This window comes from Polistes fuscatus, unplaced genomic scaffold, assembly GCF_010416935.1.
Source record: "Polistes fuscatus isolate 324 unplaced genomic scaffold, CU_Pfus_HIC Scaffold8, whole genome shotgun sequence".
NCBI lineage: Eukaryota > Metazoa > Arthropoda > Insecta > Hymenoptera > Vespidae > Polistes > Polistes fuscatus.
The window spans coordinates 8,650,416-8,669,253 of NW_025113162.1; the positions used below are offsets into that span (position 1 = coordinate 8,650,416).

The window sequence follows — 18,838 nt, forward strand, 5'->3', positions numbered from 1 at the left end:
CTCTCACTCGAAGAAGCAGATTTTCTGGAATTCGTCTGGTTCCTCGGTTGCCTCTGCAAAGGCCCGACTTTACCTTACCCTCCTCCTCCACCTCCTCCTCCTCTTCTTTCTCCTCTTCTTCTTCTTCTGCATCCTACAAAACCCTCTCCTTGCGCAACCTTCTTTCTTTCTTTCTTTGCTAATCTCTCTCTCTCTCTCTTTCTGTTAGCTTGCTTCACTCGTATCCCAGTTCGTGGGAAAGCAACGAATCGATCGACGTCCAGACGTCGGGGCCCGGACCGATCGATCGCATCGCGAATCTTCGTCCATCCGTAAGATTCCAAAGTCGGTCTCTCTAATAGGATTATCTAGTTTTATTCTTTTTTTTCTTTTTCTATTAATATCTTCTTGTCTTACTTCTTCTTCGGATTGAACTTCCAATAAGATTTGGAATATATTCGAGCAAAAGTTAGATAAACATTTGTTGCGCGTAGATCTGTACCGAGACGATTTCAATCTTAAAAGAAGAATTCCCAAGAACGTTAGTCACAGTAAAGGCTTACGCTTTTGCTTCCTCTCCAAACAGACGTATATATATATATATATACACGTTCGCCATGATCGTAGACTCATTTGATACATTCGTCTCGTGCTTTTTATCCGTTCGAGGAAGAGAGAGAGGAGAGAGAGAGACTCTTTAAATAACGACAACCGAGGAACGATTCTTGAGATGATACGCGAGGAAAGGAGATGAAACGGCTCGGTTGGTAGTCCCTCGGAATATCGCCGAGGATGCGTTGCGTTTTCCGCGTATCAACGATCATCATAATTCAAGTTGATATCTGGTAATTTGCTAGGACGTTCAGGTATGTACACCGCGAACCACCTAATCGATGCGATACGTTTTCTTTATGTACTTCGTGATACCGGCAAAGAAACGTTAATCACGAATGAATTTAAGCATCGACTTTACAAATTGATTTTCCAAGAAAATCATGAAAAAGGTTTGACAATAATTTTGGTCGACTCGTCGTTGTTGTCGGCCCTCGCTCGCTCCATTTGGACGACCTTGTTGCGTTTTCAAAGCCGCGGGAATAGTGGAGAAAGCAAAGGTGAATGTAAAAGGGAGAGCCAGGTGGTATGGCGATGATGAGATGATGTGATCGCGCCATATGCTGCTCCCTCTAGGGGGCTCACCGTGTACGCGCCTACTAATTAATTCCCAGGCCTTTGTTCTAGCTGCCACTACCGCTGGAATTACTCTTTTTTTCTCATTTTTTTTCCTTTTTATAGTTATATTTCCTAGTGGCCGCGAAGCTCGGAAAATGTTGCTTCGAAAATAGCCTTCTCTGTGACGGTAATTCTCGCGAAAAAAATTCTTCCTCGTATTCGACGAACTAATTAATCGAAACGCCGAAAGATTTCTCACGAATGTTTGCATACGCTTTCTTTCCAGGTAGGAACGATCGCGAACGATTATCGCGACAAAGTCGTTAAAATAGTATCTCTCTCCCGATACGTTTAAAAGAGAAAGGTATAGGAACATAAATACTAAGAGTTCCGTGGAGTCAATGAAAAAAAGGGGGTTGTAACCGCAAGGGTAGGTACCTCGATGCCGGAGTAGGAAAGAACGAGCTGTAGTGCCAGCTCGTGTAACCGACACCAGTCATTCGCTTTCCCCGTTTCACCACCATGTTGTGCCACTTGTACCCCCTACCATTCCCCCTACCATTCGCGCTCCCTTTCGATGCTCCCCGCCCGCCGAGGTTGCCCGCTACGGCAACCCTCCTTCGACGACGACGTTCGTTCGACGTTCCTCGAAAGCGATATGTTTGCGTTTCCTACTACACTACGAGCTTTATTACGATTGGTAACCGATCGCGGTAATTCGACGAAATAAACGACACCGTAACTGAATCATCTCACGATCCTTTATATATAGTTTCGCGAACTTGACTTTTACATTACGCTTTTACCGATTAAAACTTTCCATATCATTTTTGTATCCATTTTGTTTGTTCCATCAAGGACAAGAGAACGATCTATTTTTCACGGCGAGACGCGAGAGAGCAGGCATTTAATCGCTCATCAGGGATCGTCCGTTTATCTAAAGGTGAGAAAAGAGAGAGAGAGAGAGAGAGAGAGAGAACCCTTTGTGAAGTCTGACGGATCCGCTGACTAATAACGCCATCGATCAACCGGTGACTTCACACGGAGCATTTTACGATACGCGTACTTTGAATTAGTTCCACGATCAGAGGTTAACCTCGTACTTTTATTTCTTCCCGAGCTTGTCTACATGGGGCCCTGGGTTCCCGTTCTTTCCTCGTCGTTAACAAAAAGGACACCGATTTGCGTTTTAACATGTATGACGTTTATCTCGCATTGTATATAATTCGTCGGAAAAAAGAGAAAAAAAAAAAGATCTTCCTCGTGAATACATTTACGATCTCGCGCGAGGCCCCTTATTTTATTTCTACAGATATCTTTACGCTAATACCACATACACACACACACACGCGCATTAGTCATGCAGAAATGTCGCAAAGACCTTTGATAGCAGAGTAAATTTCATTCTCGCCTTAGGAATCATTCAAGTACTCGAGTATGAAAGATACACGTGGTAAGATAGGAAGGATTTTCCGGATAGATTTGAAAGTAGGCGTAGTCCAGCGTGCATCTATCATACGTCAAGGTACGTGTCCCTGCCGGGTTCACTCGGTTCACTCGTCGACGAATGCTCGGGGTGTGAGGTTAAACGAGCGAGCACATGCAAAGGTGTCTTGTTCAGTAGGTCAGGAGTGCCAAGAAACCTTCCGGGTTTCCAGCTGATCGTGGCATGGCAGGCATAGCGTGGCGTGGCATGGCGTGGCGTGGCGTGTTGGCGTGATGCGTGCGTTACCTACCCGCAAGCAAGCAAGCACCAAGCAAGCAAGCAAGCAAGCAAGCACCAAGCAAGCAACGAGCAAGCTAGCTAGTCTCTGCTCGGGGAGTTGCTTCGCTATGGTCTTCTAGCAGGCCATGGCCTTTAAGCGAGAATACCATAGGCCTCGGTGGTAGACGTTCTACGCGATACGTTGTCGTGCGTAGATCGATCAGCATAAGCTTAGACCTAACGATAATGAGACGATATCAAGATTCTTCATCTAATTGTAAGACCAACGCTACGACTTTGTACTTCCTAAGATTCCTTCCTTCGATTTGCTCTTGAACTCGTTGTCACTCGATCGAACTTATTTTCTTTCTTTCTTTCTTTCTTCATTTGTTTCTTTTGCTTTTGGAGATACGATCGCTAACGTAATCGCGGCCACGCTGATAATTATTCCCGGGAGGTGCGTATCTCTCGATTCAGGTGACGGTTCTCCGTGTTTGCCTCCCCCGCCCCCGCCAAACTCGGCTAACTTGAAATCGGTAATGATCTCCTGTCTCGCTACTAGATTGACTCGAAATAGATTGCCTGGCCCGTAGTTCCACGCCGTAATCTGGCCTTCCCGATAATATCGAGACTCAAACTCGTATCGTGACAATTAACCCATCGTGCGACTTGATTTATGTGCGAACTATATATACACACACACACACACACACACACATATAGGTACCTAAAGTTAACCAACCGTGTAGATTTCCAAATATCTTGAAATTCTTTAGGAATTTCCTTCGACCTAGTTTATACGGATTATTAATATTATATATATAAGAAAGTATTATACTATATATCACAAATACTGCTATTCTCAAAATAATATCGTTTAATCGTTTCTAAACGGGAAAAAAATACAAAAATATTATAATTCTTCGAGATAATATTTTTCACAAACGTTTACTAAAACAACTTTCTATAATTTAAGAATTGTGAAAGTTATTCGAATGACCCTCGGTATCTCTTATGGGGTCTCGTGCTAAATTCGCATAGAAATGGCAACGTAATAATTTTCTTCTTTTTTTTTGCAGGGTTTTTTTCTTTCTTCCGGATCCTTAGAAATCGTCGTCGTCGTCGTCGTCGTCGTTCACCGAGAGGTTACAGAGGAGGATAGGTGTAACGGCTAGATGGTATGGTATATAGGTAGAACACGTAAATCTGCGTGATCCATCTTGGACCGTGTAACGCTCCATGTAACGCGCCGAACGCTATGAAGCGAGTGCTGATTACCATGCTCGTTAATTCTCGGCTAATATAGCAGGGTTTAACTTGGTACTAGTATACTATATACCTGGTGAGGAATTAGAAGGTCGTCGGAGACAGTATGTTACGACGATACCATCTCGAGCATATTTATATCACGATGATACTGTCTTAAGTTACAGCCGGAGTTACAGCAGCTGCAGATTGCACCTACCTATACCCTCTCTTCCTTTCTACTCGCACCCCCTTCTCTCCTCTCCTCTCCCCGACCCTATCTTCAATTTTCGCTAATGTTGCTAATAGTTTTTTCTTTTAGTCTATCTTTTTTATTTTAAAATCTATTTATTCTTTCTTCCCGTGAATTATCCCGAGAATTATGAACCGATATTCGAAAGAATGGTGGAACGGTAAAAAAGGTAAAGAAAAAAAATATAATATACGAAGAGAAGAGAAGAGAAGAGAAAAGAAGAGAAGAAAAAAGATAAAAAGAAAAGGTGGAGAAGGTGGAGAAGAAGAAGAAGATGATATTTCGAGTGTCGTTTGGTCGTGAGATTTTTATTAGCGTCAACGAAGAGAGGAAGAGAGAGAGAGAGAGAGAAGGGTTCATGCGTGAATCTACTGGAGAGCGTGGAATTTAATACCCCCGAGAGAAACACAAGAGGAGGCGAAATATTTTTCCAGACGACGAAGCTTACCTCCGGGCGCCGATTCGCGCGTTCGTGGAAATTTCACGCCGAAAGGCGTAACGTAATTCATTGCTAACAACAACAACCATAATCGTCCGTGCCGATAATAATGAGTCGTTATTACAGTCTAATTCGCATCTTCGTCGAGATACGTTGGATACGCTTCGGATACTTAAACATCGGTAAGAAAGAGAGAGAGAGAGAGACCGATAGAACCTAATTTATATTCATGTATACGCGAATAAATAGGCAATTTATGCGCACGGATTATTTGCCACTGAGTTGGGTGTCTGTTAGAAAACTCATCGCTACGATTTTGTATTTTTCATCGCGCGCGATATTATAATTCTAATTGAGAAAATATCCGTGATAAGTAAAACAAAATATAATAATGGTGCGAGTGAGAGAGAGAGAGAGAGAGGGGGGTAGGGATGAAAGTGGGAAGATCGGGCGAAAGGGGTTGCTAGATTTTTGAGTTTTCCCTTTCGGATGTGTCAACGGAGGTCGCGTGTCGTGGCTAGTTCGAATTCTAGTTGGAATTCTAGTTGGAATTCTTGTAAAAAAAAGGAGTCCCGACTACTACTACTACTACTACTACTACTACTCTTGCGGCTTTGTAGATCGCGCACGCGCGGATGTACGGGTGCCGCACCCAGCCGAAGAACCGTAGGTAATTGCATGTAGAACGCTCAAATAAAAACAACAAAGCCACCCGTTCGAACAGAGAAAGAGAGAAATATAGAAAGAGAGAGAGAGAGAGAGGGAGAGAGAGAGAAACGTTCTACCGTATTATACCTACTCGTAGTTACGTAGCTCGAAGTGCGTGAGAAGAAAAAATTTACTCGCTCTCTTGGGCTCTGCTTCTCTAACTATGTTCCACCTTAGATTTTCATATAAAAATATTCAGAGCTCTTCGTGGTCGGTGAGCGTATGCTCGAGAAGAGATCGCTATCCGTCTTGCTGTTGTTGGCTATTGATTCGTACCACATTAACGAATAACCGCTACGTAAAACGTATATATATATATATATATAATCATATATATTTTATATTTTATATATATCTTCGATGTAGATTCTACCTTTAGTTCTTATCTACTGGATTCGTGCCACAAAAAGAAGGAAAGAAAGAAAGAAAGCAAGAAAGAAAGAAAATATGAACGAATCCAGGAAACATAATTAGGTGGTATCGTAGAAAATGTTGCCAAGATCATTTGCGAGAACACTCGAGTAATGTAAAAAGGAAAAAAGCAAATCTTGCGGAATTCTTACGTAAATCGCGCTTATCTTATATTTTATATTTATAAGTTAGATATATTGTTTGATTTTTTTCGCGAGCGCGTGTGCAACAACGGTACTCGTATGCGATCCCTTCCTAGTCGAATAAATATTAGAATTAAAAAAAGTAAATAAAAGATATAATAAAAATGCGAACACGAGAACAAAAAAATACATATTAAATATGAAATCAATCAAAATTACGCGAATTGTCTTTTTTTTTTATTAAATTAATCGTTTTTTGCGAGATAAGATACGTTTGTTATTCTAAATAGGCCAAGCGAATTTTCTTTTCTTTTTTTTATTAAATTAATCGTATTTTTGCGAGATAAGATACGTTTGTTATTCTAAATAGGGCAATTATAGGAGAACGCATTCGTTAGTACAAAGATCGTCAGCTCGCACAGACACACTAGCTTTTTCGCGATCGTTCATCCAGTGACGTATTACCAGCAAGCCCATGATGGTGGTGATGGCGATGGAAGGGGTTAGATATACGAGGGGAAGATGGGGGTTATTCTTAATTAAAATGATTGCCGACATTACGGCTAAACTCTCGCAATTATGATTCCCTGTCTCCCATAAAAGTGCTGCTTGATGTCCGTTGGTGTTCGTCATATTTTCAGCTAATAACAGCCTTACGCCCTGCGCCATTCTTATCGGAGTTCATCATCGTGCAATGCCAAGACGCGCGCCCCCTGTGCAAGATGTACCCGTGTAACGAGCATCGGAGGATTACTTTTTCCCTTCTTTTATTTCTTCTTTTTTTTCCATCGGCATTGAATACAAGAACAAAAAAAAAAAAGAAAAAGAAAAAAAATAAGAAACTTTCATCGTCGATCTCGAATCGACGACACTCGTTTTTATCCGGGTCAAGGTTACCCGACGAATGATTAGACGAGAGATCCATTCGATTTTATAATTCATTTGGCGTGGTATATCTTTATCGATCTTTCGATAAACCGATGATCGTAGTTGTAACTATAAATTCTCCTTATAAATCCTTAGAATATCTGATTGAATAAATCAACCCGAACGAAAGAAAGAAAGAAAAAGGAAAGGAAAGGAAAGGAAAGGAAAGAAAGAATGAACGGTTTATCTAAATGGATCCATGTAAATGAACTATCATAAATAATGGTAACTTAAGTTTGATTGTAAATAGGTTTAGATGTTATATTAAAATGTTAGAAAGATAAATGGTTACGTAATAATAGACGGAGAAAAGTATGAAAGGCTAAAAAAAGAGAGAGAGAGAGAGAGAGAGAGAGATTAATAATAAAAACCCGACTATCTTCTACTTGATAAATGTAAAAATTTCCAACGACAAATGAATTTCGTTTCGATCTAATAGATCAAACGCAAATAACAATTTTGCATACCCGTCAAGACAGGTGAAAGGAAAATACTTTGTAAAGGAGTTTGTTAAGCGACGCGTTTAATCGCGACAATCGATTATATTTGGGAGTTACTCGATGATTCCGTACGATTCTTACCCTCGTATTTTTACCACCAAAGTGTCTACGACTCTTGTAAAAACTTTTCTCACACGATAACCTTGCATTACACACCTATAAATATGCATAGCAACATACTCGAACGTATTTATTTATGCATGCGTGCATGCATGCACGTATGTATGCATTTACGTATGTACCATCACCGATCTCCGATCTTTTGGTTACTTTATAAATACCGCCGCGTGTACGCGTAAAAAGAAACGCCATAAAAGATATCAAATCGTAACGAAGAACAAGAAGAAGAAGAAGAATAAGCAGCTGGTCATTTTCTTTCGCGCAAAATAGTTCATTGATTTTCTCCGTGAGATTCGTCGAATCGAGAACGATAATATAATGATGAAAATATTCGCATAAATTTGTCCTCGTTGCGAACGTATTATTTAACGAACCCAACGCGGAATAAAAGAAAGGCGAAAAACTACGACGATTCGTTTACAAATAAGTAAAAACGAGTATGCTTGTATCTACTTACTACTACTAAATGGATTGGCCGAGTATCAGCTTGTCGAGTCCATATAAGTCGATATTCGGGGCCGCTCTAATTGCCACGCATTTTTAATAATGACATTAATGAGCTTGATGTTTATCGCGTGTCCGGTATCCGGTAGCGCAGCTTGGTGTCGAACCGATTAAAGGCAAATCGGATCTGCGATGTTAACGGTAAAGGAGACCTGTCCCTTTTTCTCCCGATATCGATCGTCGTAATATCACGATCTTCCTTTTCTATATCTTTCTCTTTATTTCTATGTATATTCGCGTTCGCATACGCATACGTTTCAAGGAATATTCGCATTTCTGTGGTATCGCTTAAACACGGAACGGAAAAATTTCGAAAAAAAAAAAAGAAAAAACGGGTTAGCGTCTGGCGTGCACGCGTGTGCGTGTGCGCGTACGTGTATTTCTGTCTTTTCTTCGAACAAACTCGTCATTTTATAGAAAGAAGAAGAAGAAGAAGAAGAAGAAGGTGCCGGCAACGTTTCCCCGCTAACCGGCTATCGAACTCGGCAGCTGCCGTGATCGTTTCTACCTTTTCGGTATCCGAAAGGAAGCCACTTGACTGTCACGTCAAATGAGATAAAAGAACGTGCGATTTGCAAGCTTTTTCTTCTTGTTTCTTTGACCGCGAGACACAACCGGACGTAGATACATTCCAAAACACTTTAAAAGGAGCAACCGGAAATCGAACTACTTCGAACTACAAAAAAGTAAGGATCTTCGAGCGAGCGCCCCGGTAGAATGAAATTCCGAACCTGGACCTAGTTGGTAAAAGAAAACAAAATAAGAACAAGAAGAAGAAGAAGAAGAAGGGAGAAAGAAAAAAAAATAAATAGTATCCTTCGGGTCGACCAAATTTGCATTTCAAGATATCTTCTTCGCGTGGCAAAAAGAACCACTAAGAAAAAAGGGAACGACATAGAATAAAACACGTAAGAACAAGTGAGATAGAAAGAGAGAGAGAGAATATAATCTAACAATGAGTGCATTAGATCGTCGCGATAGAAAAGCGCGAAACGCATTAACGTATTAATAATAAATAACACGTTGCGCGTGTGTTCGTCGCATCATTAATTTCTTCGTAAAGGGTTTTAACGAGGTGCGATCCATTGCACGTCAATCGAAACTCTTACACTTTCTCTCCCTCTCGGTCTCTTTAGATTATATTTCTCTTTCTCACCGCAAAGCAAATCGACAGATCGTTTTACTTTAGCAAAGAAGAAACGACGCCTTAATAAAGCTTTCTCCATCGACTATCGAAGATCAACTCGATTGGATTGGCTTGGCTCGGTTTGGTTTGGTTTGCTTCGCTTGGCTACCGTGTAACACATATCATCATTCTTTCTGCGCATCGTTTCTCGACACTCTCAGGGAAGACATCATTTGTCAAGGCTCGCGAACGCGCACGTGCTCGGTTAAACGACTCATCTACTCTCTTTCATTCATTCGTTCGTTCGTTCGTTCGTTCGTTCGTTCATTCATTTCATATTACGACACGATGTATATACAGGTAGATAAATACCTATCAGTTTGTAACCACATAAAAGACGACTCGAATCAAAGATAATTAGAGCAAACATGTCCAATAATGATCCCACTATCTATATACTCGAACATTAAATACAACACGATTCTTAAGAATACTAATTTGAAATTTTTAGACGACCACCCCGATTCGCGATAACGAATCTTGTTCCGCGTGAAAAATGAACTCCTCTTTCTATATAGATAATCGGTTTAAATTAATCATTACTTACTACCACGTTTATATTATTATTATTATTATTATTATTATTATATTCGGTTGCGATTGTTCCGTTGCGATTTTGCTCGTAAATCGATTTAAGATATTTCTCGGTGTCGTCCTTCTCGTAGTCTTTTGAATATTTCTTTTTATTTTTTCTTCTTCTTCTTCTCCTTCTTCTTCGTCTTTTTTATTTTTTTTTGAGATGAGTACTACGAAAGATCTGTTTCGTTGATTTCCTCGTGGAGTCCCGCCTGCCCATCTTGCACCTTAGTCACTCGTCTGCTCTCTCTCTCTCTCTCTCTCATTCTGTTTTTTTCTTTCTCCGTTTCTCATATATATGACCATACCACCACCTATCTGCCAGGTGCGAGAACGAAATGGAAAATGCAAATAAGCCGTAATAACGAAAAGGTAAACGTATCACTCGACGGATCTTCATCGCGAACTTACGCATTTCCAAACGTTTACGATATACTTTTGTAGATAGGCATATACGTGTAACATTATGTCACGCATACGCTGTATTAACGAAAAGATAAAACGAATTCGACGATAAAGTCATCGCTCAACGAGACCCGATTTTTCCATTCATTCTTCCGCTACGTTTTTCGCGTCGCTTTCTTTTCGAAAAAATCATTTCAACGAATATAAATTGAATTTTTCTAACGATCCAAATCGAAGAATGTATTTTTTTCACGATGAAAATTTACGATAACGATTAAAAATATCATTTTATTTTGTCACCTTTAATTCTAATGAAATATTTTCGACAAAAAGTATCGAGAAAATCGTCGTTAAACGCGATCTCCGATTTTTCGAATCACGCGCGTACCATGCACCACTTTGACGTACGTAACTTATTGGAAAAAAGAAAATAATCAATCCAAGTTGAAATTTCCATTAGAATATACAGTTACGATCTAACAATAAGATATATTCATTTAATATCAAGTATTGTACACACTTGTGTACAATATCTACGATCGCGAGATGATCTTTCCAGTGTCTAAATCTAATGGAAATACTCTCTCTCCGTATAGAATTATCAAGGACTCGGAGAGAGCCAGGACTAATTCGTTAGCTCTTTATTATACCGGGGACGTAATTTTTTCATCTGTGGCAGATTTCGATTAAGGTGTCGGACGGTAACGAATTATTTAATGAGGATTTAATGTACTCGCGCGGTAAGCAATTAGTCTACAGACGTTATTAATGTACCACAAGACTAATAATTTCATCATAAACTTTCCCTTCTGCCTTCGCCTACGTCTCTCTTGCGTACACACACACACACACGCGTTTATATATTAATGCATAAAAACACACGCATAGAAAACACACGGGTATATACAAACAACGTGGAAAGAATTCTCATCGAATATCTCGGACGGCAGGACTCTCGGACTATTTTTTTCGCTAGAAAGCGATCGTTCGTATCCCGTACTCGTTAAAAAAGATCACCCCGTAAGTAATGTCCACATACGACAGGCAATTTCGAAGCTTGAGATCTCCTCCCCCTTCTCCCCCGCACACCCCGCTCCCCATTCTTCTCTCTCTCTCTCTTTCTCTCTCTATGTGTCTCTTTCTTTTTCTTGTTCTTTAGCGAAAAAGAGCGAGAGAATACATATAACGAGGAAATTAATTAAAGTCGCAATAAAAACTTTCCTCGATAACAGCCAGCCGACAGGCAAGTTCTCGGGATTAATCGGCAACTCGTTAGCCCGTATGTGCTTCTCCGATTTCAGATTACGAGTGTGCCTCTCTCTCTCTCTCTCTCTTTCTCTATACATATGTACATATATAACTAAATATATACACGTACATACTTACTCTATGAGGTGTACTTACGATCGTTGCATCTCAACGAGCAAATCGATGGTTATTTCGTGTAATATAAGAAGAAAAAAAGAAAAAAAAAAAGAATAAGAAGAAGAGGAACGAAGATGATGAAGCAAAGGAAGAAGAAGAGGAGGAGGAAGAAGAAAGAAAACGATAAATTCGCTTGAAATTGGAAGAAGGAAGGTGAGCGTGTCGTTAAAATCGCTCGGCCACGAACACGTTTATTGTTAGAGGTTGACTATCTCGAATCTAGTAGGAAGGAACGAAGAAAAAGAGAAAAAGAGAGAAAGAGAGAGAGAGAGTATCAAGAAGAAATACGAAAGAAAAGTAAAAGCTTCGAAGAGTTAAAGTTAGTCGCGGAGAAGCTAAGATTCCGAGTACGAGACACACCGGAACTGCCAGTAATAAGACTAAGTGGCGGCGGTTAATTGCCAAGATTCGGTCGGTGGATCCTCTCTTTCCTCGCACTCGAACGGGCTTTGCAAGGGCTTTGCAACGGGGGAAAAGGCGCAACAACGAAGATCTCCTATCTGAATCCTCGAAGAACTGGTGCTGCTGCTGCTGTGCAGGGGGTATCTTTTCAGTGCACACCGCCTCTTCGACACCCAAACTTCCCCTCCTACCAACACCTTGGCAACACCTTGCCAACGGGGATCGTGGCACGGCAACGCGACTACGAAGCACGCGTCCGCTTCAAAAATCACCGCTAATTAATTTGCATAACGGAGTGCAACGATAATCTAAGTTTAGATGGAGTACGTACGTTACATCCACTCTAACTTTGAATAAATTCGAAAGAGTAAAAGATAGGGAGGAAAAAGACAAAAAATATAATATAATAACGCGTAACGCGGGAAGCTAGTCGATGAGAGAAGGATATTGCTAACACAAAGGATTATTGCTCTTGTTGTGGTCTGAGATATCGGAAAGTCTTTTTTTATCGGAACATCAGGGACGACAATCCGCGTTTCATTCTCTCTCTCCCTCTCTCTCTCTCTCTCTCTCTTCTGAGAGTCTTCGGAAAAGATCCGAGGTCAGACAATGAATACCTATTAAAACGGTGTGAACAATGCTACTCTCTGCTACCGTTTGGGCCGTTTCCCTGCTGGTGGTGGTGGTGGTGGTGGCTGGGGGATCGGTGAGCGGTAGCGGGTAGTATTGCTCAGGGACAAGAGCAACACCGTGCTAAGTAGAAGCCGGGCAAGCAAGCTCCTCTGGGTCCATGGTGATATACTGCGAGATCCGCGATACCAGGACCAGTGCTGCTTCGCGGACCCCGAAGAGTAGCCGAGGAACAGGCGCTTAGTTTCTCTCTTTCTCACTCTCTCTCTCTCTCTCTCTCACTCTCTCTCACTCTCTCTCACTCTCTGCACCTAACTCCTCCATCCGGATTCGTATTCGTGCGCGTGCATTACCTTGCATACGCTATTGCGCTCGATATCTCTCATCTCTCACTCTGCCGAGAATCCACTCCGTCTCGCTTCTTCTTTTTCTTATTCTTATTCTCATTCTTATTCCTCTTATTCTTCTTCTTCTACTACTTTTAGTCTTTTTGCCCTTTTTCTTTTTCCTCTTATTCCTCTCGAGAACTTTGCCACCCCCGAGACTCTTCATCTTCGGTAATTCCATGTGTCTTTTCATCTTCCGTCTGTTTCTCCTTTCAACGTTTATCCACGCTCGATCTCTCGAAAGAAGACTCTTTTAACACCCCTCGTGGTTATGCCAACTGTTTTCAAAGTAAGGCGTTATGATTATATATTTTACACTCGCGAATTGATATTTCAATACAAATTAAAAACCCCGCGTAATTATTAATGTATAGTCAAGTAAATTCTTTTTTTTCCTTTTTATTAATTTATTAAAGGTCTAATTTAAGAAAAAAAAAAATAAAAATAAAAAGGAAATAGTCACGATAACGTTTATAAAAATAGAAATAACATCGTCTATTTGATAAATCTAAAATTGTAGTTCTCTCGAATGACACTAAATCGATAAAAAAGCGTACCTATGTAAGAGTTGCATTACGAAGGTGGTTTCGTGTAACTTTGCACAAGTCTGCTGTTCACCTTCGCCCTTAGATCAGAAAAGAGGGAGGGCAAGGTGGTTATTCGACCAACGTAAGAAACAGCCTAATGGCGAAGGAAAGAGAAGACTGTGGGACAGCCGAAAGAAAGAAAGAAAGAAAGAAAGAAAGAAACGAGCCTACCCATTATCCTCCTGTGCCGATTCTTCGATTGACCCCAACCGATTGTGATTGCAGATGAGATTGCGCGCGCGCGCGCGCGCAAGGGCGTGCGTTACGAAAACGCGCGAGAACCAAACGCCATAAGAGAAATGTCGATAATAATGAACCCGATCTTTGATTTTCGACATCTTTCCCCTTTCTTTTCTTCTTTTCTTTTTTTTTTTACCTTTCCTTTAATTGCATCCCTTTTTAAACTCCGCCGCTTTCTCGGATACTCGTTAATACTACTCGATAAATTGTAACTCGGAAAATGGCGATGCCCTTTTCTGGGGGGAAAAAAATTTCGAGCAGGATTAATCCTTTGCACTACGAAGTCCCTTCTAGAACAAAACAAATCTCGGTATTAAATAATTTCGTTCTCGAAATATGCATACGAGTCTGATTTTTTCAGCACTGTTACGTAGGTGTTATTAAAAATTTTTATATTCTACAAACAAAATATAAACGCGATATTAAACGAAATATTTGAATTTTCATACGAGACAATAATATAGTGCAAAGGATTAATTGATATCTTCTTCCAAGCGTGCGATTAATTTGATCCCGGTGATATATTTGAATTATTGTATTACGCGATCCGAAGTATACGAAATAATTTTGATATCGTACAACTCGCGTTAGAAAAAGATTTCTTAACGCTCGCAATCTGAACTCGTATAAGATAGCATTGTGTCTTTTGATAATGAACGTTTCGTAACGAATCTCGAACGAAAATGGTAAACGAGAAGAAGAAGAAGAAGACCATTGTCTTCTCGAGTCATTGTTTTTCGACTGATAATCCAATAACGAGTGTTTCGCGTGTTTTCCCAACTTTTCGCGAAGATAATCCATTTTTGCGCGCGAATTATCTACGATATTTTATATTAACAAAATAAATTCTCCCCGGCCTGGCTGGCGCCCCTGCGAAAAAATCGAACAGCAAAATTTCTACGAAAAACAAAACCGTGGTTCGGTTCGTTAATATTGAAAAAAAAAAAAAATAGATAACGTTTACCTTGGAAGTAACTTTTGGTGCGAAGATAACTGACGCTGAGCCTGAGGATACTGAGACGATCGAGTTTGCTTAGAATATTTTGTTCGAACGGAAGTAAAGATGCCAACGTATCCAGTTCGGCGTTCAAACGTTCTCTGTGTCGTTTACTCGGATTAGACTTCGTCACGCCATCCTTTTGAGGTGGTTTTAAACTGCAAACAAATATCGATACAAAAATGTCATTAATACACGAGATCAACGGAGAGAAAGTTGCAATCTTTTTATCGATTTATTCGAATAAAACATTGGATCATTTTTCTCTTCTTTTAAGAAGATATAAAACAAAACAAACGTGTATAAAAGATGAGGAAGAGAAAAAAGGGGAAAAAAAAAAAACAGAGAAAAAAAAGAAGAAAATGGAAGGAAGGACCGATAAAAAGAGAGACCGGTGGCTTACTAAGTCTCCAATTGATTTCTTTTTGTTCGCCACTCCTCCTCCGGTTAAAGGATTCCGGTGATTCCAATCAGGCAGTGTCGAGTCCTTCGAAATGGTTGCCAACGACGACGACGGACCGGAGAACGCGTTCGCAGGATTTCGATAATTAAAAGTTCTCGGTGCCAGCTGCTGATTGACACAACGTTCGAACCTTCTGGGCTCGTATATACAAAATTATACGCATCCTTGTATACGTGTGTCTACGTGTTCGTACAAATATCCCCACGTTCGGAAAATATATTCTCAAATTGTGTATACTTAAATTGGTAATAGCGGCCTCGTAATATCGAATATTTACGTTAAGATGACTCGCCTTTTTTAGCGTAAAGTGTACGAGTTATTTAGTAGTTATGACAGTGGTGCTTATCGTCAAGTAAAAACTACTACTCGGTGGTCGTCTATTAGTCGATAATGACGTAAGCAATATAAGACTTTTTTTCTTTTTTTTTTACAATTTACAAAATATTCAATGTAACAAATCTCGTTCAGCACCATTCATGACAATTTAAGATCTAAATTATTGTCAACAGATTTCGTAATCAACGATTTTGATAAATGACGTTTCTTGTTTTTTTTTTCTTTTTTTTTTTTTTTTCTATGAAATAGAATTCTTTATTAAATAAAAATCTTCGCGTAAAGTTCCTCGACAATATTCGTTTAGTCTGTCAGTAAATGAGGAAATCGAGCATTTTAATTAGTAACATTAGCCACAACGAAATACCAATAACATGCTAATTGTTCTTTTATCTGACTCTGACGGTAACTTTGAAATTTGCATAATATCGTTCCCGGTAATCGCTCGGTCTCTCGCTTGCTTTAGCATTTCATTATTATATTGCATATATACAAGTTGAATTATTTTCCGTAGATTAGTGTTAACGACGTTTACTGCTCTGAGCCACATAATAATAATAATTATATAATAATAATTATCATTATAATATTCGCGCACAAAATTATATAAGAAGAAATAAGAATAATTCACGGGACATTATCGTACCTACCGTTCGCGTTATTGAAGTTCCTTCGTTAGAATGAAAATTGAAAAAATAAAAGAAAGAAAAAATGGGAGAATTGTACCGCCGCCGCTCGATCGCATTACCGAAATTAATATGCAAAATCAAATTTTACGGATACTACCTTTGAAACTGTTTGTTTAATTGAAGGCGCTCTCGACGTGGGAATCGGGGAGAGAAGGAGAGACACGGTTTTAACTAAAATGCTACTAAAAGACGGAACAACCGTATCAAAGACACCGGCTCTTGTCCGACGTTCTTAGGCCTATACTTAGGAATAATTATTATTCTTACGCATATACGTGTATATTTAACGACCACGAGAGAGAAGAAAGAGAGAAAGGGAGAGAGTGAAAAAGTGAGAAAAAGATAGAAGGAGAGTCGAGAAGGAAAGAAAGAAAATATAAGAAAGTTCAAAAGAGGCACCGAGTATACAAGAAAATGAGATGGATACGTTGCTACGAGTATTCTCGAGATATACACGAACACACGTATACACGTACACTCGGTAAAGGACCAGTTCTTATCTCGGGTTATTAAGGAAATAGTGTTAATGAGATGTCACTATGAATGACTACCGCTTACGCTTCTCTCTCGCAAATCCCTTCTTTGACCGACGCAACGGCATCTGTATACCTACGCGAGTAAAACGAAAATTAAAATAATAATAATAGAAAAAATAAAAAGAAAAAGAAAAAGAAAAAACAAGCCGAGAATTATTACTTCTCAAAAAATTCTATTCTCGAGATTGGTGATATTATCGATAACTATAGATTAATACGCAATAATCGATAAATTAATATTACCAAATTGACGAAGATGAAAAATAATCGATGGAACGGTAAATTCGTCGACCGTTGCTATCCACGTGCATAGATAGATAAGAAATGAATTATCGTAGGCGCAAAATGGCAAAAACGAAAGAGACCAAAATTGAAAAAGAGAGAAAGAGAAGTCGCGAGGAAGCATATTAAAAGCGAGGTCGTAACGTTGGGTCCGGCCCACGTGAACCTTTCTCTCTCTCTCTCTCTCTCTCTCGTCACGATAATGAGCTTTGTTTTGCGCCTTAGCCATGGAAATAGCGGAGAAAGATAGGAAAGTAGTAGATATAGGTAGGAAAGAGGAACAAAAGAAGACGGTCACACTCTTAATGGTATCCGAATGAGACCACTTCTGCAGGACCTCCGTCGTGTTCCTCGTCCCGGATAATGGATTTGGTGTCATCTAATAATTAATAGAGTTCTCCAGGTTGTGTACTCCGCGTGCAGCTGCGTACAACGCGAGCGATCTCATTCATCACGCTTTCTAACCCCTAAGCATTTTAATTAAACCCACCATTTTTTTCTGCTTCTTCTTTTCTTTTTCTTTTTCTTCTCTATCTCTCTCTCTCTCTCTCTCTCTACATTTCTATTTTCTTTATCTACACGCGTATTGTCACCACCCAGGAAGTATTTCGAACGAAACGAGTTTTCCTACCGCGATACGCGCGAGCTTTGTTCTTCTTACCTGCACGACCGAATGATTCTTCTTATTTTAACAATCATAATATGAATTAGTAAAGGAAACAAAAGATGGATTTGCATCGCGGATTATACCTATTTTTTTGTTTTGTTTTTCAAATGTCTCCGCGAGAGTGATGCGTCTATTGATATGCGGTACTCTTTCTCTAGCTTTTGTATTACATGAGAATTTGCAATGACAACTGTACACGATGACAGATAGATTAAAAATTATAGATTTGAAAGAACAATTAGACATATCCCCTGCATAATCGTTACTTACCACTGACGAGCTACGCGTAATATGCCATTTACGTAACTAACTTTTGTTTCCAACTGTTCTTTTTATCATTCAAATGTAGGCAAAGAGAGAGAGAGAGAGAGACGCACGCGCACGCCCGCCCACATTTAAATATGTATTTACCTTCGTATGAATTATTCTTATTAAAATTATTATTCGTAATTAAAATGAACGTACGTTCGAAAATTGATACGGGTGAAGGAAATCGCGTGAACAATTCGTTGAACATAGGATTCGAATTTAGCGAATCCCTAACGCGAATAACGCACGATTTCTATATGCCAACAGCTCGGCCAGGTGATAAGCCAAGTATTCGTATATGTTCCATGGGACACCCTAGTAATGTTAAACGTTACCCTACCGGCATTAGGCCAGTTGCGTTGATTTTTATCTGGTCCGCGAAGCGTGACACCGTAAACGTTAACAATGTGCACCCAACTCTCGAAAAATGTTCCTATTTACTCACCTATTCTAATTCTAAATGCGATGCCTCGAAAATTCCTATCGTTTATGCTACGTATTCATTATTACATTATATAATTAAGATCTAGGAAAAATATAGATAGAGATATACGCGATAGAAAATTATATATTTCATTATTTCACTTTACTCGACAACGGAATGCGTGCACGCGCTCGTGC

At 39.7% G+C, this 18,838-nt stretch overlaps 1 protein-coding gene across 1 annotated transcript in view; it reads right to left on the reverse strand.

Annotated features, from left to right (window-relative positions):
* LOC122524673 (aryl hydrocarbon receptor protein 1) overlaps nt 1-18,838 on the reverse strand; it is a 91,524-nt gene that overhangs the window by 37,162 nt on the left and 35,524 nt on the right. Inside the window, exon 2 of the mRNA XM_043647048.1 lies at nt 14,906-15,096. Within this exon, the coding sequence (XP_043502983.1) occupies nt 14,906-15,096 (191 nt within the window). The remainder of the gene's footprint in view (nt 1-14,905; nt 15,097-18,838) is intronic.